Raw genomic sequence first — 25,793 nt, 5'->3', positions numbered from 1 at the left:
TCCATCCATTATTAATTTGCACTTGAAAACATCACACGGACTGGAGTCATCTATTTTCCTTTTCCATCCCTGTGAATGGAGTCTTTGATTCAATATTAACCGCACAGGAAATACAGTGTAGGTGGAACAGTTACATGCCTGACTCAGAAGGCAAAGCATCCTAAAGGAGATGAATCTCCACGGGGGACGTGCTGAGATATGAATAGAAGGCTTCTATAAAACAAGCTTGTTGGTTTTAAAACATGTTGGGCAAAATTTAATTATTAGCATCACTGCACCGCCTTCAAAGAAAGAATACCGGGGGAAGTTTGATCTTCTGCCCTTAGCAGCTTTTGCTTCACAAATTACAAGTGTTTGCAGATTTATAGTACACTAAACGTAAAGCATGTTAAACTTATAGCCCAGTCCTAAGCACATTCAGCTGGAAATATGACCCCTTCCTTTCCTACCATAAATGTGCTTACGGCTGTCAGCTGAGGCTGCTAGCAACAAAAAAACACAGCACAGTCCTCTACGCATGTTTGCTCTAAAGCAGATCCGTTCAAATAATTCCAATGCAGATGTACACTGGGGAAGTTCTTAAAAGGTTTTGAAAGGCTTGTTGGAGGCTAGATGATGTAATTTATCCCATTTGTTTTCATAGAAGTTAGACAATGTTGCCTCAGTCAAATGTTATCCCAGCTTTCCAGTGAATCTGCCCATCACTTTCATTATCACAAGAAGTCCTATTTGGGGAAAAGTCAATTCAAGTAGAATCAGAATGATAGAGTTGGAAGGTACCACTAGGGGTCATCTAGTCCAACCCCCTGATTTGTTATGCAAAAGTTCCAAGTCAACTTTAATTGGACATCCTGAATTTGCCAGGATGTGATGGTAAAAGGTAAAGGTAAAGGACCCCTGATTGTTAAGTGCAGTCGCAAACGACTCTAGGGTTGTGGCGCTCATCTCGCTTTACTGGTCAAGGGAGCTGACATTTGTCCGCAGACAGTTTTTCTGGCTCATGTGGCCAGCATGACTAAGCCGCTTCTGGCAAAACCAGAGCAGCGCATGGAAACGCCGTTTACCTTCCCGCTGGAGCGGTACCTATTTATCTACTTGCACTTTGACGGGCTTTCGAACTAATAGCCATAATCTGGAGACACCTTCAGTGTACAAACCCAGCATAAGATTTGGTTAAAAATACAAGAAGAAAAAACACAAAATGCACAATAAAAGAAGAACAAAAGAAACCAATAACACCGCTTCCCCTACCCACAAACTCAAAAGCCTAGTTCAAGAGGAATGTTTTTGCCTGTAGCTGTTGCTAAAGCTTCTTTTTTAAGAACAGAAGAAGAGAGAAATGGAGAAAAGAGAAGGAGAAACACAAAGGATGATAGTCAACTAAGTTTTACTCATAGCAGACCCACTGAAATTAACATTGCAAAGGGTTCAATGTTCAGTAGGTGTATTACGAGTAAAACTGAGTTGAATACCACCCAAAAACACATTATCATACTCCATCCTAAAGAACTTTACTTCTCCTAGATGGGATACCTTCCCAGTTCGATGAGCCCCATCTGCCTTTCACTTCCCTCTATGGTAGGAGCAGAAATTGTCTTCTTGACCTTTGGACCCATGATTGGTCTTGTCAGCTCAAGCTGCCGGAGCCCATCTTTATATGCAGGGGAAGTACCTCACTCACCGAGGGTTTGAGACCCATCGACTACCCTCACCTGGTTTAGCCAGCCAGTTGAAGCCATTTCCTGGGGTATGGCCATTGTTGCATGTTGGCAGCTTCTAGGAGCTTCAGGTAAGAGCTGAGTGCAGAGTGGAGACCAAAGGTGGACAACCTACCCTGGAAGGAGCATGACATGTCCCCCACCTGAAGTACTACCTGTCCCAAAACACCCCATAGACCCCCAAATAAGTAAAGAAATGGTGGGATTAAAGTCTTTAAGATAAGCAAGCAAGTAATATATTCTTCCTGATATAAGATGAAGGAGATGAAACCTCCCAGTAACACATATTGCTCTGGCTGTTGAATAGGGCCCAATGTCCTTCCCTTTGCATCTACAGGCACAAGGCAACTCGGCAGATATCAAAAGCAATTAACAAAGGGTGCCATACTGCTGGTGGAGGTTAAAAGTGAACACTAGCTTTGAAAAAGCTGAAGACAAATTAATTAGATTGTGTATTCTATTTTCAAATGCCTGTTTTGCACCCTTTAACAATATTCATGTGTTCATACAAACAACAGGTTCAAAGAAAAGGTGTTTTCAGTTTCCCATGAAAGCACCAGATACTGTGAGGATAAAGATAGAGTAGAATTGCAAAATTATTTGCATAATAAAGGGCTGTTTTGTGGAGTTGAAAAACAATATATCTAGACAGGGCAGTGCTCATATGCTATATGTTAGAGTCTCATGGTGAGGAAAGAAAGTCAAATGGAAATTATTCCCTACGGATCATTTTCATTTGTCTTTCTTTCCCTCACCATGTGAGCCTAGAAGCCAAAGAACACTGCCAGAGTTTGAACATGCAGCAAAACTAGATGACAAATGCATAGCGTGCAGGTTTTTCCAGATTTTTTTCTGGAACAAAATCACTTGCCCTGCCTGTTTGTTATCTACACTTGCCAGGTTTTCCCAGGTCCCAAACTTTCAGGTAGTCTGCCACATGAAAAACCGGTATGAACTTTGGGTTGTATCCAATGTAAGTCATACTTAGAGTAGACCCGTTGAAATTAATGGGTGTAACTGAAATAGGTCCATTAATTTCAAGAGGTCTGCTATGACTAGAACTTTCCTTCATATGGGTAAAATCTGAACTGGCATCAGAAGCCTTATACCAAGTCAAACCATTGGCTCATTTTGCCCAATATGGGCCACACTGGCTGGGAATGGTTTTCCAGGGTTTCAGGTGGGCGTCTCTCCCAGTCCTAGCCTTACCTGAGACCGAACCTGTGACCTTCTGTACCCAATACAGATGCTCTACCACTGAGCTACAGCCGTTCTAAGAAGAGACCAGCTGCATTGTCCCCCATTTAGTCCAGCATTTCTGATAATTGCCCTATAGATACCTCCAGGAAGCCCAGTCGCTGCAGCTAAAGGCAACTGACCACTGCCACTGCTGACCTCCAGCAGCTCATACTTGTGGCTGTACCCACCATGGTCAAACAGCCTTATTGTGTGTTAATTTGTCTAACCCTCTCTTAAAGCCACCTAGGCTGGTACACATCACCATAGCTTGTGGCAGTGAATTCTATAAAGGAATTGTGCATGATGTGAAATCCTTACTTTTTTGTTCTAAATCTACTGCCAACAGATTTTTTGAGATGATCCCTGAGGTCTAGTATTATGTCAGAGGAAGGAATATTCTATTCACTTCGTCCACACCATGCAGAAATTTAAATATCTCTATCATGCCCACCTCCACTATTGATTTGTTAATCATATAATATGACTTTTGCTTTAGTTGTGATGCTTAGCTTATTTTTTTGCTGTTGCTTTGTCAACAGTGTTCTATGGATTGTAGTTGTTTTACTGATGATCTGTTAATTATGATTTACGCTGTATTTGTGATGTTCTATCATGTCATTGTTATTTATTGTTTGCAAGCCGCTTTGGGATTCATTTGAATGAAAAGCAGCACAGAAATACAATGAAGCAAATCAAATCAAATCCTGCAAATCATGCCATGGTGGGGCAGCCTAACAGCACAGTAAGCTGCTTTAATGATTATTAAACCATCTAAATCAGTATTGCCTTCACCAGTCTTCCCTAACCTAGCATTCTTCAGATGTTTTGGACTACACATCCCATCAGGCTACACAGGTATGGCTGGCTGAGGCTAATGGGACATGTAGTCCACAGCCAGTGGAGGGCACCAGGTTGGGGAAGAGTAGTGCACACCGACTTGCAGTGACTCTCCAGAATTTCAGACAAGAGGCTCTCTCAGACCTTAAATCCTAACCTTCATGTTCCCGCTTCCCCAAGCAGTAGGACTTCCAAGGACAGCCTTTCCCCAAGTAAATTTCATTATGATAAAAAATAATAATGGAGCACTCACCCATCTGATAGACACATAGTGCTAGTGTTTATCAAAAAGAACATATTACTGAAGCCCAGTTCTCCCACGTTGCTTTCTTGCCAGGTAACTGAAAAATGCAGTATTATTTCTCATTCACTAGCTACCTTCCAGCTGATAAATTGCTCCTTTAAAGCCCACCTCAAGCAGGTGGGGTGGCTCAATAGCTCATAGCCCTGAAAGGCTTTCTTCATTAAGGAAGATGCTCACATAGCAAACTGTACAAAAACCATGACATAGTGGTTTGGAAAATTCAGACAGGATGCTTTCAAAAAATACTTCCATGGTGTGTTAAGACAAATGCCAATATCAGCTTTGCAACTGTCATGGTTAAAAGAAAGGGGGAAGTGAAAGAACACTCAAGTTCCCTAAGGGCTAATTCAAACACCACTTTTAGCAGGTACTTCAGTTCCTAGAATCACTCACATATTTGCATAGTGGCATGTGTGTGTGTGTTTGTGTCTTTATATACCACATTTATATATACATGCAGGACCTTCTTGCCCATGGACATATCCGTAGACTTCATAGAATTGTAGAGATGAAAGAGACCCCAAGGGTCATCTAGCCCAACCCCCTACAATTCAGGAACCACAGCTAAAAAAATCACTAGAAGGTGGTCATCCAACCTCTGTTTAAAAACTTCCAGTGAAGGAGAGTCCACCAGCTTCTAGGTGGTCAGAAACTTCTTCCTTATGTTTGGCTGGAATCTCCTGTCTTGTAATTTGAACCCATTGGTTCAGGTACTACTCTCTGGAGCAGCGGAAAAACAATCTTGCTCTGTATTTCATGTGACATCCAAGTCATTTATATAAATATTGAACACCACTGGTTCGGGAGGTGCCACAGCTTCTTCAACATCAGCCAGCTTCTTACCATAGCTGTCAACTTTCAGATTTGAAAATAAGGGACCAGCAGCCTCAAAAATAAGGGATCAGCAACCTCACCTTTTCCGGGGACAGTCTACGGGATATCTAACAATCCAGGATAGCAGCGGGAAACAGCGCTGGTGTTATGTACTGAGTTGAATAGGATCCAAACTGTAGCAGTCTGATTGGTCCTAGAACAATAGGATCCAAAAGGCAGCAGTCTGATTGGTCCTAGAACAATGCAGCAGTATGATTGGTTGGCAGGAACCACCCAATCCTGCTCCAGATAGAAGTGAATCCACAACCTGATTGGCTTACAGTAGAATTCCAGAATTAGCCAATCATGTGCAGCCCATTGTGTAAATAATGTATATAAAGCAGATACTGTGAGGGGACAATTATTCATTCCTCCTCACCACTATGAGCTGAATAAAGAGCATGAAATCACTTTGCGACTCTGAGTATATTTCACTGGCGACGAGGATGGGATCCCGCTGAGCTGACTGCCACACACAGCACCGCAGCACCGCCAACTGCCGCACCGCTGCCTCGCACCGTGTATCCAGGCTTCAGCTCCGGGGCACAAGGAACTCAGAATGGCAGCCAACAGCAGCTTCTCGCCATTCAACCCAGCATCTGGAGACTGGGAAGCGTACGCCTCCCGTTTCACCTTCCTCCTAGAAGCCAAAGGGGTCACCGACGAAGAAGACGCCAAGAAGAGGGCGATATTCTTCAGCGTCTGCGGAGAGGAGACGTTTGAAATCGCCCGGGCTCTCCTTGCGCCTGAAGACGTCGCTACTGTTCCATACAAAACAATAATGGAACAGCTGAAGGGGCACTTTTCGCCGCAGCCCTCAGTGGTGGCTCGTCGAAATGCCTTCTACGCAAAGCGGCAAGCCCCTGGGGAAACCATAACTGGGTTTGTGACCTCTCTCCGCCAAGCCGCCCGGTTCTGCAACTTCTCAGAGCTGGAGAACATGCTTCGTGACCGCCTCGTCGGTGGCCTGAAGGATGAGAAGCTGCAACGACGCCTCTACGCTAAGAAGGACCTAACGTTCCAGGTCGCTCTGGAGGAGGCCCTGGCAACAGAAGCTGCCGAGAGGTCGACCCAAGAGGCACGGCCGAGCCTGCCATCCCAACCGAGGGTCCACCATGAAGACCTCACCGACGACTCAGGATCCGACAGGGAGGAGGTGCACCGAGTACAGCAGCGCACTCAAGCAGCGCACAGACCACAGCTGCCTCGACGAGAAGGAGGGAACTGCGCAAGCTGCGGGGAGAGTCACGAGAGGAGGACCTGCCGTTTCCGCAACACAGAGTGCAGGCAGTGCAGAAAATCGGGACACATCGCCCGGGTGTGTCGGGCTCGGCCCACCCGACACCAGGCATCAGATGACCAATCCAAGAGCCCCAGGTCCCAGGGCCCAACGCACCAAGGCAACTCGACGGAGCTCACGGACTTCCAGGTATACCAGTTGCCCCACCCCAACGTAGAGAAAATTTATGTAGAGGTACAGATAGAGGGGGCCCCATGCCGCATGGAGCTTGACACGGGTTCAACTCTATCCATAATCTCGGCAAGGACCTTAAGGAAACTGTGTCCCACTGGGGGTCCCAAACTCAGGCCGGCCCCATTCACCCTCCGGGACTTCCAGAAACGTAAGGTCCCCACAATGGGGGTGGGGACCTTCAGGGTGCAATACCGAGGGCGGACGCGGCAACTGGACTTGCTTGTGGTCAAGGGCCCCTACATTAGCTTACTGGGATTGGCATGGTTTGGACCACTGGGGCTAGCTGTCACCGGGGTGAACCACACTAGCTTACAAGTGGACGTGGACGCCATATGCAAGGAATTTCCAGGGGTTTTCGATGGGAAATTGGGACAGTATACGGGCCCCCCCATTGCGCTACAGCTTGACCCCGCAGTACGACCGGTCAGGCTCAAGGCCCGCCGGGTCCCGTTCGCCTTGAAACCCCGTATAGACGAGGAATTGGACCGACTCGTAGAGCAAGGAGTGCTGGAGCCGGTGCCTAATGCTCCCTGGGAAACCCCAATCGTCACACCCGTCAAGCCTAATGGTTCGGTCCGCATCTGCGCAGACTACAAATGTACCATAAACAAGGCCCTCACGGCCCACGCATACCCAGTGCCAGTGGTCAGCCATGTCCTTGCCACCCTGGCTGGGTCGAAAATTTTTGGCAAGCTGGACTTGGCCCAAGCATATCAACAGCTGCCAGTAGATGAGGCCACAGCAGAGGCACAGACGATTGTGACGCACAGAGGAGCGTTCAGGGTAAAGCGGCTGCAATTCGGTGTCAGCGTGGCACCAGGCATATTCCAGAATATAATGGACTCTCTCCTTAAAGGGATTCCTGGCGTCACCCCCTTCTTCGATGATGTGTTGATTGCCGGCCCCACACCAGAGGAGTTTGAGGACCGCCTCCGCACCGTTCTGCACCGTTTCCAGACGGCGGGTCTCAAGGTGAAGCGGGAAAAATGTCTACTAGGAGTGCCTCAGGTGGACTTTCTGGGATTTATGGTGGACGCAGAAGGGGTCCACCCGACTGGGGACAAGGTACGGGCCATTTGTGATGCCCCAGCGCCCAAGAGCAAGACTGAACTTCAGGCCTTCTTGGGACTATTGAACTTTTACCATTCCTTCCTTCCCCACAAGGCGGCGGTAGCGGAGCCCCTACACAGACTCCTGGACAAGCGGGCCCCTTGGGTGTGGGGCCAGCGCCAGGAGGCCGCATTCCAGGCAGTCAAGGACTTGCTTGTCTCAAACTCGGTCTTGGCACACTTCGACGAGAGGCTGCCGGTGGTGCTAGCATGCGACGCCTCACCCTATGGCATTGGAGCTGTCCTGGGGCACCAACTCCCGGATGGAAGAGAGGTACCGGTGGCGTACTTTTCCCAGACACTCAACACAACCGAGCGGAACTACTCGCAAATCGACAAGGAGGGTCTGGCAATCGTAAAGGGAGTAAAAAAATTCCATGATTTCTTGTACGGGCGGCCCTTCACCGTGGTGACTGACCACAAGCCGTTGCTTGGCTTGTTTGCCCCCGAAAAGCAGACCCCCCAAGTGCTGTCTCCTCGCGTCCTCAGGTGGTCAATTTTCCTTGCCAGCTACCAGTATGCACTGATTCACCGACCTGGGAAGGCGATGGGCCATGCGGACGCCCTCAGCAGGCTACCACTACCGGAAACAGGCCCTGACCCAGCACCTGCACAAGAGGTTATGAGCCTGGAGCTGCTTCCCGACCGCCCCATTCAGGCACAAGAAGTTGCACACCATTCCAAGAAAGATAGGGTCATCTCCCGGGTCCTGGACTGGGTGTGGAGGGGATGGCCCAGCAGCAGCCCCGGGCCAGAATTCGCCGGCTACACAACCCGCAAACATGAACTGTCGGCCCACAAGGGGTGCCTGTTATGGGGAAGCAGAGTCGTTGTTCCCCAGCCCCTCTGCAAAAGGGTCCTCACAGCCCTACACGAGACACATCCAGGGGTAGTAAGAATGAAGGCCCTTGCCAGGAGTTATGTGTGGTGGCCGGGGATCGATGGAGAGATAGAGGCCTGGGTCAAACACTGCCAGGCCTGCCAAGAATCCCGCCCAGATCCCCCAAGGGCCCCAGTCCAGTCCTGGGAGTCCGCCCGAGCACCATGGTCACGCCTGCATGTGGATTTCGCTGGCCCCTTTCAGGGGAAAACATTCTTCATAGTGGTGGACTCCTACACCAAATGGCTGGAAGTCGCACTGGTACCGTCCACTTCCACGTCCGCAGCCATCCGGGTACTACGCAGGCTGTTTGCAACCCACGGGCTCCCTGACACTCTCGTCTCAGACAACGGGACTGCATTTACGTCAGGAGAATTCCAAACCTTCACAGCGCAGAACGCCATCCGCCACATCCGTTCGGCGCCGTTCCACCCTGCCACCAATGGCCAAGCAGAACGCATGGTGCGGACCACCAAGGACACCCTGCGCCGCATGACGCAAGGGGACTGGGAGTACCGCCTTGCCACATTCCTTCTAGCACAGCACAGCACCCCCAGCTCAACGACTGGCCGGAGCCCCGCTGAACTACTAATGGGTCGGCGCCTTGCAATCAGATTGGACCGCCTTCACCCCGATAGAGCTCAGGATGAGGTAGTGGTGGGGGAAGGCAGGAACCCCCGGACCTTCGAGGCCCAGGACCCAGTGTACGCAAAGAATTTTGGGGCAGGCCCAGCATGGGTACCCGCCACAATCACCAGGGTCACTGGCCCCGTGTCGTACGAGGTGCTAACGGATGGGGGGCAATGCTGGCGCCGCCACTGCGACCAGATACGGCGACGATTCCCGGGAGAAAACCAGGAGGAGGACAGGTCAGAGGAGTCCCAAGGGAACAGCGGGGCAGTGAGGCCCATAGAGCAGGAGGGGCCAGCAGGAGAGGCAGAATCAGTAAATACAGAGAGGACCCGTGAGGCCGAAAGGACACCGGAACCAGAACCACGACTGAGCGAGCCGGTTGCACCAGACCAAACAGCCGCATCACAGCCAGCATCCTTGGAACACGAGCCAGAACCCGGAGCCCGGACCAGGGAACACCCCAGGCCACAACGCACACGTAGGCCGCCGGCATACCTTGAGGACTATGAATGCGACCTCCCGGGCAGGACTGGAACTTAGAGGGGAGGGGTGTTATGTACTGAGTTGAATAGGATCCAAACTGTAGCAGTCTGATTGGTCCTAGAACAATAGGATCCAAAAGGCAGCAGTCTGATTGGTCCTAGAACAATGCAGCAGTATGATTGGTTGGCAGGAACCACCCAATCCTGCTCCAGATAGAAGTGAATCCACAACCTGATTGGCTTACAGTAGAATTCCAGAATTAGCCAATCATGTGCAGCCCATTGTGTAAATAATGTATATAAAGCAGATACTGTGAGGGGACAATTATTCATTCCTCCTCACCACTATGAGCTGAATAAAGAGCATGAAATCACTTTGCGACTCTGAGTATATTTCAGCTGGAATAAGGGAATTTCCTGCAAAAAAAAAAAAAGGGAAGGTTGACAGCTATGCTTCTTACACATTGGAACATAAGAGAATCTGCCTTGCACCAGGTCAGACCATTAGTCTATCTAGCTCAGTATTGCCTACACTGACTGGCAGCAGCTCTCCAGGATTTCACACATGGGTTTCTCCCAGTCTCTACCTGGAGATACCACAGGGGACTGAACCTTTTGCATGCCAGGCAGAAGCTCTGCTCCAGACCACAAAAGCTTTCGCCAGAATAAATCTGATTTAGGGAATTTGGTTTTGAGGTGCCACAAGCAAGCCTTTCTTTTTCTTGACTGCGACAACCCCATACTTTAAGCATGCCCTACTCTGAGAGGAAATGGATTTCTTTTATTATTATCATCAATATGTATGACTACTGCTGGGAGGTATAATATATTATTAGCTGTGTGTGAAAGGAGGGCAGACTCTTCACTATTATTGCCATCTATTAGATTTCCATACTGAGGATCACAGGGCGGTTCAAATATGAAAATACAAAAATAGATGCTCTTCCTCAGCAGCCTATCAGAAACATTTCCCTATAACCAGGCCTTTGGCTGATTATCATTCTGTGGCCCTTTAAATGTGTTTGTCAGAGGAGGGTTATGGGTTTGTTTTTATTTTCTTATGTATTTTGTGTTTTCATTTTGTATTTTTATGTTGTCAGCTGTCCTGTGGTCTTTGGATGGAAGGTGGTATACAAATTTAATAAATAATAATAATAATGTTCTGAGGTGCTTACCCAGCTTCCATCCCTTTGATCTTCGGATGAAGGGTGGTATGCATGTTCAATAAATAAGATTATTAATAATCTTGTGAGGTGATAACCCAGCCTCCAGTCTTTGGATGAAGGGTAGTATACAAATTTAATAAATATTAATAATAATAATAATAATCTTCTGAGGCAAGAACAGATCCTCCAAGTGTCCCTATTTTCCAGGGATGTCCCTGATTTACAGAAGCCGTCCTGGTTTCTGATTTGACCCCAGAATATCCTGCTTTTCCTTAGGATGTCCCTATTTTCTCCCTGTTGGAGAAATGTTGGAGGGTATGGAGTTATCTGACCCGCAAGCTGTATGAAGGCAATCCTGTATAGGGAAGTTTTTGTTTTTTTAATGCTTAATGTTTTAGTATGTTTTTAATATGTTGGAAGCTGCTCAGATGTGTGAGGTATAAATAGTCAAATTATCCTTATGGAATGGGATGTCCCTATTTTCAACAGAGAAAAGTTGGGAGTGTATCTATTTTTTTTTTTTTTTAAAGCAATTTATTAAATTTTACAATAAAAATAGACATAATAAACAATATAACATCGATCTTAACATATTTTCACATTTTCTTTGGACTTCCTCACATCTCCCGCTCCCATTTTCATCGTTGAAACATTTTGTCAGCAATTTCTCATCTTATTTAAAATCTTATATCCCTTCTATATTTCATAATCATATAATTCTCAAAAGGAGCTAAATTTTCACAGTCTTACTTAATTTCTTAAAAAACTTCTAAATTTAGTGGTGCTCAGTTGTTTTAGTCTAGCATCTTATTTAGCATTCACTCAAATTACAATGTTTTTGTAAATAGTTCTTAAATTTCTTCCAATCCTCCTCAATCCTCTCTTCTCCCAGGTCACGGATTCTGCCGGTCATTTCAGCCAGTTCCATGTAGTCTATCAGTTGTATCTGCCATTCTTCCAGTGTGGGTAGATCTTGAGTTTTCCAGTGTTTTGCGAGAAGTATCCTTGCTGCTGTTGTTGCATACATAAAAAATGTCTGGTCCTTCTTTGCCACCCCTTGGCCGACAATACCCAAAAGGAAAGCCTCTGGTTTCTTAGTGAAGGTATATTTAAATACCTTTTTCAGTTCATTATAAATCATTTCCCAGAACGCCTTCACTTTAGGGCAAGTCCACCAGAGGTGGAAGAACGTTCCCTCACACTCCTTACATTTCCAACACTTATTATCAGACAGGTGGTAAATTTTAGCAAGTTTGACTGGGGTCATATACCATCTATAAATCATTTTCATTACATTTTCTTTCAGGGCGTTACATGCAGTAAATTTCAATCCATTACTCCACAACCTCTCCCAGTCCTCAAACATGATATTATGCCCAATGTCCTGTGCCCACCTTATCATAGCCGATTTAACCGTTTCGTCTTGTGTATTCCATTTCAACAGCAAGTTATACATCCTTGAAAGTACCTTAATCTTTGGTTCTAACAATTCTGTTTCTAGTTTCGATTTCTCCACCTGGAACCCTAATTTCTTATCATTTTTAAAAACTTCTTTGATCTGAGCGTAGTGTAACCAATCTCGCACTTTGTCTTTCATTTTCTCTAGACTCTGCAATTTCCATTTGTCTCCATCCTTTTCTAGTATTTCCCAATATTTTGGCCATTTAGCCTCCATATTGGGTCTTTTTCGGGCCTTGGCTTCCAAAGGTGAAAGCCACCTTGGTGTTTTATTTTCCAGCAAGTCTTTATATTTTGACCAGACATTAAACAATGATTTTCTGACAATATGGTTCTTAAAGGCCTTGTTTGCTTTAACCTTGTCATACCATAAATATGCATGCCATCCAAAGGTATTGTTAAACCCTTCCAAATCCAACACATCAGTGTCTTCAAGAAGTAGCCAGTCTTTTAGCCAGCAAAACGCTGCGGCTTCGTAATACAACTTTAAGTCTGGCAGGGCAAAGCCCCCTCTTTGTTTTGCATCGGTTAATATCTTAAACTTAATTCTGGGCTTTTTGCCCTGCCAGACAAATTTGGAAATGTCTCTCTGCCACTTCTGAAAGCACTCCGTTTTGTCCAAAACCTGAAGTGTTTGAAATAAGAACAACATCCTTGGCAATACATTCATCTTGATAGCAGCAATTCGGCCTAACAAAGAAAGTTTCAATTTTGACCAACTATCTAAGTCTCTCTTAATTTCTGTCCAGCATTTTTCATAATTATCCTTAAATAGACTTAGATTTTTTGCTGTTATGTTTACCCCTAGGTATTTTACTTTTTTCACCACATTAAGTTCCATCTCATTCTGAAACCGTTCTGACTCTGTATTAGTCAAGTTTTTCCCCAAAACCTTAGTTTTCTGTTTATTTAATTTAAATCCAGCCACCCGACCAAAATCATTAATCAGTTGTAATGCTCTTTTCATACTGGGCTCTGGCTTCTGCAAGGTCAAAACCAGGTCATCTGCAAAAGCTTTTAATTTATATTGTTTCTGACCGACCTGAATTCCTTCCACCAACTGGTCCCTTCTAATCATGTTCAATAGCACTTCCAGAACCGAAATAAATAACAACGGGGAAATAGGGCAACCTTGTCGTGTCCCTTTTTCAATTTTAAACTCTTCCGTAACCACATTATTAACTATCAATTTAGCTTTCTGTTCTGAATATATCGCCTCAATCCCATTCTCAAAACCCCGTCCCACTCCCATCTCTTTTAAATTTCCCATCATAAATTTCCAGGAGATATTGTCAAAGGCCTTCTCCGCATCTATAAAAATTAAAACTGCTTTTGTATTTATATCTGTTTGCAAAAGTTCCAAAATGTCAATAATGTTCCTTGTATTAGCAAACAGATGTCTTCCTGGGAGAAAGCCAGCCTGGTCCTTATGAATTACTTCATTTAAAACTTTTTTAAATCTATTTGCCAAAATGTCTGCAAATATTTTGTAATCCACATTTAAGAGAGAGATGGGACGGTAGTTCTTAAGTTGTGTCTTTTCAGCTTCCGACTTTGGTATTAATGTGATAAACGCTTCCTTCCACGACTCCGGTGCCCTCCTCCCCTCCATAATTTCATTGCTGACCTCCATCAAAGGTTGTATCAAGTAGTCTTTCAATGTCTTATAGTACTTGGAGGTCAGCCCATCTGGTCCTGGAGATTTGCCAAGTTGCATGTTCTGGATAGCTTGTTCGATCTCCTGTCGTGTTATTTTAGAATTCAGGATTGTCCTATTTTCTTGTGACAATTTAGATAATCCGTTTTTTGCCAAAAATTGTTTAATCTCAACATCATCTTGCGGCCCTTGGGTGTATAATTTTTTGAAATATCTCTGGAAACACTTTCTAATGTCCACTGGATTCTGGATGTTTTTTCCATCAACCTCTAAGTTTGTAACAGTATTTAATCTTTGTCTTCTCTTCAACTGCCAAGCTAGCAGTTTTCCACATTTATTCGCCGACTCAAACGTTTTTTGTTTCATTAATTTAACCTTCCATTCAATTTCCTGATTTATCAATTTAGAATATTGTGTTTGATAGAGTTTAATTTCTCTCAGAGTTGGCTGTGACTTCGGATTCACTCTTAGTTTCTTCTCTAATTCTTTTATTTTATCCAAGATCTTATCTTTTTTCTCATTTTGTGTTCTTTTCTTCACTGCATTCTGTTGTATCAAGAATCCCCTCATTACAGCTTTACTTGCGTCCCAGATTATTCTTTTTTCCACCATATTGTTCATGTTTATCTCAAAATAGTCCTTCAAGACTTTTTGGGCCTTCTTGGTAATTTCCTGATCTCTAAACAAATTGTCATTCATCTTCCATCTAAAGGATCCAGTTGGTAATAGTGTCATATCCATCTTTACTGCATTGTGGTCGGAGCAGGTCTTTGGGCAGATTTCCACTTTTCTGACCTTAGGTGCCAGGCCTCTAGAAATCCATATTTGGTCGATTCTTGTCCAGGTCAGTTGGGCTTCAGAAAAGAATGTTCCCTCTCTTCCTAGTGGGTTCTTTGTCCTCCAAATATCAATCAAGTCCATATTGTCAGTCATTTCAAAAAAGGTTTTAGGTAGTCTGCCGTCTTTTGTAACATTTTGACTTTGTGACTTGTCCATGTTAGTTGATACGACCCCGTTCATATCTCCCATCATTATGATGTTGTTGTAGTCTAGATAATCCAGCATTGTCTCCTGCAACTTCTTGTAAAATTCCGATTTCCCTTCATTTGGTGCATAAATTCCTAATATCAGCAATTTCTCTCCTTGATATTGTATCTCAATGGCCAAAATTCTTCCATGTTCATCTTTAAATAGGAATTTAGGTGACAGGCTCTCTTTTGCGTATATCACTACGCCTCTCTTCTTAACTTTGTCCGAAGATACAAATTCCTGGCCCAATCTTTTATTTATTAACACTTTTCTGTGGAGCCTCGTCACATGTGTTTCTTGTAAACAAATAATGTCCAATTGTTCTTTTTTTAATATATGGAATATTTTCTTCCTTTTTTCCGGAATGTTACAACCATTAATATTCCAGCTCAACAGTTGCAGAGACATCCTGAATTATCTGGTTATTTTTCAAGGGGTGGTATCTTCTCAGGGACTTCAGGTTCCACAGGTGCTGATGTTGGTGTTGGCGTTGCCTCAGGCCCGGCAGGTAGTTCAATTCTTTTTTGAAGGTCCTCTCCGTGTGTAGACAGGAATTTGTCTCTCTCCTCCAGTGTTCTAACTTTAACCTTTCTCCCTCTAAAGGTAAAAGATAATCCTTGAGGAAATTCCCACCTAAATGGAATTGCGTTGCTCCTTAGTAGTTTAACAAGTTCAGAATAGGCGGTTCTAAGGTCAAGCAGTAATCTTGGGATATCTTTATAAATTTCAATTCTTCTGTCCAACACCTCCAGTGATTTTACAAAGTGTAATCCCAGAATCTTATCCCTTTCCTCCTTTGATCTCAATGTTATCAAACAGTCTCTGGGCCTCTCCTTCTTTATGAATCTTCCAAGTCTGAAAGCTAACACAATTTTAAAGTCCTTTTCTTCCAAGTTCCAGAACTTGGAGAATTCTTTAGTCAAAAACTCAGTTAGATTTCCTTCTTCTGCCTCTTGTAGTGATCTAATCCTTAAGTTATTCTCACGATTTCGCAGTTCTATCATCGAGAGATAAATCTGGTGTTCCCCAACTTGTTTAGTGAGTGGTCTTACCTCTTGCTCTAAATTTTCAAATCTTTGTCTAGTGTCCTCAGTCAATTTCCGATTTTCTGCTGAGGCCTCAGTTAGCTGTCCAATTGCTTGTGCATTCTGTGTCACTTGTGTGGTTAATTTGTTTAAACATTCTGTATTTTTATCAATCTTTGCTGATTGGGCATCTGCTTTCTTGTCCAAAGCTTCCAATTTTTCAAAGATTTTATCTAGTATAGAGGCAGATGCTCCTGAGGCCATATCTTCCAATTGTAACTGCTCTGCTTCGCCCTCACCCTCCACTTCTGAGGGCAAAGCAGGCACAGATGATCTGCGTGTCTGTAAAGCTGAGGTTAGAGTTGTTAGAGTTGTTTGTTTAGCTCTCCCTCTTTTTCTTGTGCCACTCATTCCAACGTTATCTATCAGTCAAGGTCACACTGAGTTGTTCCCATGGGAATGGAAAGGCCCAGGGCAAGCAAACAGCAAGGGAATCGAAAGTAAAAAGTGTATGTAAAATCACTGTTATAATCCAGTCCTCTAGAGGGAGCTTGATCTATCTTTCAGAGTCTAAATTAATGTCCAAGAACCTTCAAATACAAATACTTAGCAGAGTTTATAAATGGTTACCTTGTTGCAGACAGTGCTTATTTATTTCCAAAAAGAATGTTTCAAATTTAAAAGGTATCAATACCCTCAGATTGTTTCCAGTTCCAATATGCTGTATCCAAATCTGCAGTACTGACAGCTCCCTTAGTACTCAGGCAGCTCCTGACTCTGGGTTTCACCTTTAAATTTGTAATCCAATAAGAGGAGGAAAGTCAAGTACAAATAGAAATCCCAAATCTTTAACTTGAAGTCTTTACTTTAAAGTGCAAGTTCAAATAGATGCTTAGATCTGTAAGACCTAAAGTCTCTTTCTTTTCAGCCTCCACTCCTCCAGCTGATTGCTTTTTTTCAAGTTCAATGGCTGCGGAAGACGGACTTCCTGCTTCCACGTCTCTCCGCTCACAGCCAAGTTCAAGCCAATTTAAATTTCCCTTTTAAAATCTCAAATTCCGAGTGATTCAGTCTTTTACTCACAAATTAGTTGCTTTTTCGTCCGGATCCGTAATTTGGCAGGAAAAGGGATCAGCGCTCACCGACAGCAGCAGCGCGGCTTCGCTCCTCAGGCTGCGAAACAGCTCACAGCGCCGCAACCCCCCTCCGTGCTCCGGAGCCCCTTACGGGGTTCCTTCTGCACTTGGAGGGTCGCTCTAGGCGCCCACCGAGCCTCAAGACCCCAGGCTCTTGCCGCCTGGGGTTTTCCGATGTGGGTCTCCGCTTCGCCGTAGCGGACGACCCGTTGCCTGCGGAGCCTCCTCTCCCGTTCAGAAGAGGACCGCCATTGTCGTTCGCGCCGCCCCCGGAAGTCCTGGGAGTGTATCTAATAATAACATAATAGCAATCTTCTGAGGCACCAACTCAGCTTCCAGCCTTCTGATCTTTGGATGGAGGGTGGCACACAAATTTAATAAATAATAATCTTCTGAGGCACTAACCCAGCTTCCAGCTCTGTGATCTTTGAATAAAGCGTGGTATACAAATCTAATAAATAATAATATTAATAATCCTCTGAGGCGATAACTCCGCTTCCACCCCTGTAATCTTCAGATAAACAGTGGTATACAATTTTAATACATAATAATATTAATAATCTTCTGAGGCGCTAACTCCGCTTCCACCCCTGTAAACTTCGGATAAACAGTGGTATACAATTTTAATAAATAATAATATTAACAATCTTCTGAGGCGATAACCCAGCTTCCAGGATAAAAAGTGGTATACATTTTTTAATAATAATAATAATAATAATAATAATAATAATAATAATAATATATTCTGAGGCGAGAATACCCCTCCCCCCACCTCACGACGCCCCCCCCCCGCGAGAAAGCCAGAGCGCGCGCCCAAATCAAAGCTCCTCCCCCTCCCTTCCTTCCAGGGGACCTTAGCAACAAGGGAAGAGGGGAGGGCTGGGAAACGCAGCACGCGCGCCTGCGCCTGCGCCCTCTTCCACAGTCTCCCTGCCTCTCTCCCCGCAGCCCCAGCATTAGGAGCCGCGGCCTCTCTCCGTGCAGGGGGTGGTCTCTTCCGGTTCACGCCGGAGCAGAGGAAGCCGGGCGGCCATCTTGGATCATCCGGGAGCGGCGGCGCTGCTGCTGCTGCTGCTGTTGCTTGTGGCTGAAGCGGGCTGGGTGGTGGGGAGGAAGGAGGAAGCCCGCTCGGTGGCGGTGGAGGCGGCGGCGGGTCTCCTCCGCGCTCGGTGTTGTCGGAGAAGGGAAGGCTCGGCGCCAGACCCCTCAGGCTGAGGAAGGAGGGCCCGCTCTTGTTAGCACAGCGGCGGCAGGAGGAACCGGGACTTTCTCTGGAGGAGGAGGAGGAGTCGGGGCGGGGGGCGAAAGGCATGAGCGCCGAGGGCCGGTGAAGCGGGTCTTGGGGTCCTTTGAGGCGGACAGAAGCCTCCTCTGGGCAGCTCTGAGAGGGGGTTCATCTTCCCCGACTCCGGTTTATCCCCCCCCCTCTCACTTGGACTCCGTCTCTGCAGCGCCCCGAAACACCCCCCGCCCTTGCTCGCCCGCAGCCCCGTCCCCTCCCTCCTCAGAAGCGGCTCTGGTCTCTCCTTGTCTCCCTCCCTGCCCCCCCTAACCCAGGCACACACTTCTCTTTCTCCCCCACCCCTCTTTTTTGTGCTCCGTGAGAATCCCCGTCTTCTTTAATCCGCCGCCGCCGCCGCCTTCGAAGGATCCTAATCTGGTCTGTAGGATGATCCCTGAAGACTCCCGGGAGGATACAATGCTCCATTATCAGACTGGAATATAGATGAGAAACGGGGGTCGTGGTGGAGAAGGGGGAAGCAAGCCGGATTTCCCTCCCCACACTCCCCTTCTTTTCCCACCCACCCCCACCCTTGATGGTGGTGCTTCGTAACCACTATCATGCAGTAAAAATGCGATTTTTTTTGTAAATATATATATATACATATACATATATATATATATATATAAAACTATTCGGGGGGGGAGGGTGTTAGGATTTTCTATATCTGTATACACCATACGTTAGCTGGATTTTGCCATTGCAAACGGTGCTTCAGCGCAAGTGGATGAAAATGTCCACTAGAACTCCGCTGCCCACAGTGAATGAACTGCCCACCGTGAATGAAAACGTGAGTGTACTTCAGGATTGTCCATTGTTGTAATGAGAATTTTATAGTAAGCTGAATGCCTTTTTTTTTTAATGCCTGGTGTTAAATTTCACAGTATGCAGCACAGTATATTTTGCCTCCATCTTAAAAGATGTATCATGACATGGGTTATTAAATAGTGGGTGGAAATGGGCCGTTTTCTATGAAAATACGGATGTTTGAAGTTCGGATGAAATTGATAATAGGGGGTCAAATTGTGATAATTGAAATCCTTTCAGAGGACATCTTGACATCACCTAGGGCATCCATTGCTCTACTGTTATGACATTCATTGTCTGGCAGCTGGACATCTGGTGACAGATGTTGTACAGGTTGTTGTGAAGAATGTTATCAGTAGGGAAGCTCTTATCAAGGCCTGCCTGCAATAACCTTCTCTTTAAACTTGGGATCCCTCTCACTTCTACTTCTCTTTCTAAGTCCCTCACACTTTAGTCTTATGTCTTTAGAATGTAACATAATCAGAACACATGTTCTTGGGCATAATATATGCTAATCATTACAAGTGGATCATGTATAAACTTAGAATGGTAAAAAATGATTCTTTTCCTCTGACAAAGATTGGATTGAGTGACCTAGATAACATATATTTCAAATCTGATTTGTATATCTCATAAGTGACCGAGTAAGCCCTTGTGTTGGCAGTCACTTAGGTGATTTTGAAAGACCCCCCTCCTTTTGATCTAGATGTTATATTTACCTTCATATATAGCATTTGAAGTTGGTTGCATAAATGCTAAAGAAAACTGAATTATTTTCAAATGAAATATGTGAATTGAGAGGTATTTATGCTGTATTACAATAAAGGTTTGGACGTTTGGTGTCTCTGGAATTTGGAGAGAAAAAGTTGAATATTTTCTTTAACTTTTGGAACACCAGGTTTGCTATCAATATGATTCCAAATGCAGATTCCTTCTGTCAAAGCAATTGGCAGCATGTCCATTGATACAGGACAGAAGACACAAGTGACAAATCTGTGTGTGCTGCTTATCAGATAGCCAGTTTTACTGTAAACTTAAGAATCTCTGATAGGCTCCAAGAAAGAAGGCGTTTTATTTGTCTCATTTATGAATTGCCTCCCACAAAAGATCCCAAAGCAGTTAAACAATTAAAAATATATAAAAACAATTTCAAGTTCAGTACACCTATCTAGATGGGAATACAAATCTCCATTTAAAAGGCTCGTTGGAAAAGGAAGATCTTCAATAGGCTCCATCCACTGTTGAGAAAAATATACTTAGATGCATATTTTTTGTTGTATGTGTGTTAGCTGGCCTATTCATTGTGATTGACTGAGGATACTTGCAACAAGCTTAGATACAGAGGTGGAAAATATGCTTAGCGGAACAATTGTTGCATTGTCAAGTCTCTGGATTTATTGACATAGTAGATAAAACTTCTCTATTCTTTGTTTACTTTAGTTTACAGATTATAAAAAGAACTAAAGACTATATTCAGCCAGAGTTAATTAAGTAATTCAATTATAGAATCTTTGTGGACTTCATTCCAGGCCTCCAGAGTTGTCTTTTAGGGAAAATTGTCCTTTGTTGGACACTTCTGTAGTTCATTGTCAGTCTTGAGGTTTATTCAGTAGGTTTGATCCCTTAACTCTTTTACTAACTGGATCACTCTAGTATCAGCAAGTTCATCAGGCTTAGAAGTATTTGGTGGGAAACTGTCTTAATACCATTTTCCAGTGTGTATATTCAAGTTCTAGATTAGATAAATTCTTAAACTTATTGTGGATAGCCCATTTGTTAAAAATATAAAATTAAAGCAGTATGCTGTTAGATTTTTTTGCTTAGTTGCATTGCCTCTTTGATCATGTCCCAGCTTGCAAACTAAGCTGAATTGGGTTGGTTGGTTTCGGAGGATGCACGTGGGTAGTAGTGAGTTTTAAAGTATCATTTATATTGAGGCCTGCACTTGACCATGCAAGTACTAGATTGCAGGAGGATCCTTAGCGTTAGATTACACAGCTCAGTGCTTCCTGGTTGCATTTTAAATTTGATAATTTAAATTTTACACCTGTAATTTCTTCAGGTTGAAAGAGTCTTCCATTACAAGTGTGGTGACAGTGCTTAGTGGGGGAACAGGTAGGTCATTGGTTCTCAAAGGATGTGGTGCACCACACTGGTGTGGCAGGATAGGATAGGAAGTGTGGCAGGAAGATTCAGTGACAATCATGAGTGATTCATGTTCTAATGTAGCTGCATTGTTTTATACATTCCGGATGTTCCATCATCATATTATAACAGTGTTTATCAAGCTTGAGTCCTCAGCTGTTGTTGGGCTATCACTCCCATCATCCCTGATCACTGGTCCTGCTAGTAAGGGATGATGGTAGTTGCAGTCCCAGGACCCAGGTTTGAGAAACACTGCATTATAAAGTAGTTGTGCACTTTGTTATGAATCAAGCACTGATAGGAGTTGTGTCTTCTTTTATCTCCAATGTATTTTTTACCAATAAAAAATTAGGTGTGGCATGAGCAAATTTTCATTCTGAAAGGGTATCCTAAAGAAAGAATGAATGAAAACTGGGGCTTAGGACCCAAGTATTGGTTAGGCTGCCTGCTCTCCTATATGTTTACCCCCCACCAATCTTTGAGGTCAGGTAGGACAACAGAGCTGTACTTGCTGATGGTGTGTTAAGTAGCAACATGTGAGAAGGTGTCTTTTATAGTAGCACTCTGATGGTGGAAAGCCCTCGTCTTGCAGATTTGGGTCGTAAGTATTAGACACCATGTAAATACATTTTTAATTACTCAGGCATTTGTTTTGTTGACTGCAAGAGATTTTTGTTGCTCCCAAAGTGCTATAACAGAATTTGATCTATTTTTGTGCTTTACTTTTTTCTATTGCTTTGTTTTCGTATGTCCTTTACTCTAGGATTGATTTTAATGAAGAACAGATTATAAGCCACCTAAATAAATTACGAAATTGCTCTTTGGTTTAGTCATGCGACTGCCATCTGAATTTCTTTATACTAAATTTTTAAAGCTTATTTCTGTTACCTGGGAGGGATGTAATTGAGCCAATGCTGAACTTTCCAAGGTAGCAATCTACAACATTTATTGGCAAAGACAGATAATGTTTACTACAGTTTCGTATTAGTTTCTAGAAAAATGCTGAATGAGCATTGTTCTTGCCTGTGCTTGAAGTTGAACTATATTTAATTTTGAAGACATATCCTACAAGTCAGTGCAGAAGCCCATTTTTCTTTTGTAAAACCATTAGGCACAATGACATGCTCCAAAATCAATTTAAACTTTACAAATATATATGAATGTCCAAAGACAGCCTTTGTGCTCTGAACTCAGATAGCTGATTCTGAATCTCATCTTGATTCTTGAATTCTGACATTTATGGCTACTTCATGTGAACTTAAGCCTTCAGTTTCTGCTTAGAGTTTATCTAGCTCAGATGTTGGGAACATTTGGCCCTCCAAATGTTGCTGAATGATAACTCCCATAAGCCCCAGCAAATATTAGCAGTAGCCAGAGATGATGGGACTAATGGTTCAGCAACAACTGGAGGCCCAAAGGTTCCCCACATCTGATACAGTTGCAGCTCTGAGATGTTGTGTGCTCCTCTGTTAACGCTTCTTCACATACCAGCAACAGCCTGTCCCACATGTCCCGTCCTGTCAGAGACTGTAGCCTCTTGGGAATGTTCACACTTGGAGCTGGTTCACACATCATATTATCCCATAGTTGCATGCTGATGCATGCTGCTCATAAGTCCCTGAGTTGCCCTTCTCCTGCTTCTTCTACCATGCTAGGGAGGCAACACCCCAGAGGCTAGCTTTGTTATGTGTGAACTAGCACTTGTAGTTTGCTTCTGTTGAAGGATTGAGAGGCCAACATTTGTTCTTGGTTTAATGTAATCTTTGAGCCAGGCCTTCCTACAAGCAGTAGCTTTGAGACAAGGAAATGGGCATCTTCATGGTTTTAACACATGATGTAGTGCATGGGTGTATGTAACTTGTGTGAAGTGATTATTGAGTTTTGTAGGTTAGATAATGTTAGAGTGTTAGAAACTCAGATATACAGTGGTACCTCGCAAGACGAATGCCTCGCAAGACAAAAAACTCGCTAGACGAAAGGGTTTTTTGTTTTTTGAGCTGCTTCGCAAGACGATTTTCCCTATGGGCTTGCTTCGCAAGACGGAAACGTCTTGCAAGTTTGTTTCCTTTTTCTTAACACCTTTAATACAGTTGACTTCGAGGAGCAACTCATAGAACGCGGTATGGTAGCCTTTTTTGAGGTTTTTAAAGACTTTGGTGATTTTTGAAGCTTTTCCAAAACTTTCCCGACACCGTGCTTCGCAAGACGAAAAAAATCGCAAGACGACAAAACTCGCGGAACGAATTAATTTCGTCTTGCGAGGCACCACTGTATAATCTAATCACCAAATGGCACCTTAAATCTAGTTTATAATCATCGCCACAATGGAATCTCTAGGTACATCCCCCCCCTGTGAAGTTTGTTGTTGTTGTTCCTCATTTCATTTTTATATCACTCTATATTTTAAAGAACAAATCTCAAAACAGTTTACAACACATTCAAACATAAAATAAAACAATCCAAAATAAAACAAGTTCAAGCTTCAAGGAAAATATTTCAGATCCTTTCTAGGTGCTTTCCCCAGTCACCAACCTGGCATCCAGAGATCTCTGTGTGGTCACTATTGGACCTGCACCAGTCGCAAAATGTGCATGGCACCTAGCTAATTTCTGACACTTTTTGCAAGACTGACTTTATTTAATGCTGAAAATTAACGCTCAGTGGCATTTGAAGCTGTCTTTACACTACTTCTCCAGCAGAAAATTGGATTACTTTAATTTTAAAAATAATAATAATATTGAGGTAGTTCAGGAGTGGCTCTGTAAGCTGACTTGGAAAGCATTGTTCTAAGGGGGAGGAACTCCTAATGCTTTCTGTTTGAATTGCATTTTTCTGAGTGCTATTTATTTAGGAACACAGGAAACAGCCATAGCAAGTCAGACCACTGGTCCATGTAGCTCAGAAGAATCTCTGCTTCCTGGTAGTGTCTCTCTAGGATTTCAAGTGGGGTCCTCTCTCAGCATTACTCAGAGATGCCAGGGATTGATCTTGGGAACTTCTTCACACAAAGCAGATTCTTTACCCAGAGCTACGGTCCACCCTTTGTTTGTATTTCTAGACTACCCATCATCCCATAGGAAGTACTATCAAGGTTCCTGGAAGATATTACACATTTTGTTCAGTCATTTTGAAGGCATATTTATGGTGTGAAATGAAACCCATTTTCTGTACGGTCCGCCTGTACAGTGGCCTTGAGGATGTCATAGTGAATTCTGCTGTAATAGCTGATCAATGAAAAGATACTGCATTGCCTTTGCTAATAGGTCTGTTTATATAGCCTGTTCCGTTCTGTAGTAACACTTTTTACATCAGCAGTGGGCATTGCAATGAAGTCTGGTCCACATATCTGCTGCTGGGCTGTGCATCGCTACTCTTTTCACAGTATGGTCTTACACATTTTTATGTGGAGGTAAATTCCACTGTGTTCATTATTCCCTGGTTAGTTTGCACAGTATTGTGCCATCAGTCAGAGACATGTACCTGGAACTGCACTGTGGAATCAGAGATATCTACTGCATCAAAAAAGGGCCTTTTGTGGCCATTCTTATCTTACAAAATATGCATACTTTGATAATCTGAATATGGATCTGCACATTTTAGATCACTTGGTATGTATATCCTTGGTTATTTCAAGGCAATGGAATAATTGAGGTGGTATTATGTATCCCTCTTAGATTTGGAGTTTGACCTTTACGATACTGAACTCCCAAAGCTCCTATTATAGCTAGCCTTGGGGATCAAATCTGTAAGTGAACTTTTTGGCCAAAAATTGACTATTTAAAAATAGCACGACACTGAATCACAGGATAAAAATCTGAACAGGGGCTTTCCAACATCAATCTCAGATCTTTGACCATTGGGTGTCCTTCTGGCTTCATACATAATTACTAACAATAGCTATATGGGAATTGGACTTAGTATGCAGTTTTATTGATGATTCAGGCTTGACTACATCTTGCTCTTCAGCTGCTATATTTACACTTCAGTGCTGAGGTCAGTAAAAACTTCTTTTGATCAGTGAACAAAGTCAGTGTGACTTGGATGATATAGTAAATCTCAGATGCATGCTACAGATTCTTCCTTTTCTTAAAAACAAAATCCATTCTGAATGTTCCTGCACTACAATAAAGCTGTTGTGCTATTGCTGGATAATTCCTTATTCTGGATGTGTCACTTCTTTCTAGTCCACACCCCCCCCCCACACTTTATGCACCTTTATCTTTTTATTTTGTGATTAAATCTAATGCCACCTTCATATAGGCACCCAGATATTTGGGGTTATGCTGTTGCACGGCTCTAGCATTAAATTTGTGTCTTCCATAATTAATAGCAGCTAGGTTGTACTCATTATTAATAACATCACATTAATACAGCATTCTTGCGGCCCAAACTAATGATTACTTCTGCTTACGTAACTAAGCAGGAGCTGAGAAAATAATAGTGCAAGTGAGAGGCTGAATTTTGGCATTTTAATAGTCCTTGGCCTTAAAGGCCTTAAACTCTTTTGGCTGCCAGGCTGTTCCCATTTCTAGCTCCTTG

At 43.8% G+C, this 25,793-nt stretch overlaps 1 protein-coding gene and 1 long non-coding RNA gene across 9 annotated transcripts in view; both read left to right on the top strand.

Moving 5' to 3' along the window:
• Positions 1 to 4,858: 4,858 nt before the first annotated feature.
• Positions 4,859 to 17,674, top strand: LOC308471844. Its single transcript, XR_013983181.1, has 3 exons — positions 4,859 to 5,081; positions 9,949 to 11,217; positions 17,306 to 17,674. It is a non-coding gene; the product is annotated as an uncharacterized lncRNA (long non-coding RNA).
• A 347-nt stretch (positions 17,675 to 18,021) lies between these two features.
• The window catches only part of MARK3 (microtubule affinity regulating kinase 3), a 69,221-nt gene continuing 61,449 nt past the window's right edge, over positions 18,022 to 25,793 (top strand). For 4 of the 8 annotated variants that reach the window (XM_081024112.1, XM_081024109.1, XM_081024111.1 and 1 more), the window contains exon 1: positions 18,024 to 19,092. In XM_081024112.1, coding sequence (XP_080880238.1) covers positions 19,030 to 19,092 — 63 coding nt within the window. In that variant the 5' untranslated portion in view covers positions 18,024 to 19,029. Of the gene's footprint in view, positions 19,093 to 25,793 lie in introns of all 8 variants that reach the window. The other 4 variants (XM_081024110.1, XM_081024108.1, XM_081024106.1 and 1 more) reach the window with 2 other exon arrangements.

Source organism: Podarcis pityusensis (genome assembly GCF_964106645.2).
Source record: "Podarcis pityusensis genome assembly, chromosome: 1".
NCBI lineage: Eukaryota > Metazoa > Chordata > Lepidosauria > Squamata > Lacertidae > Podarcis > Podarcis pityusensis.
Note: the sequence above shows the minus strand (reverse complement) of the source record. Positions and strands in the feature narration are given on the sequence as shown.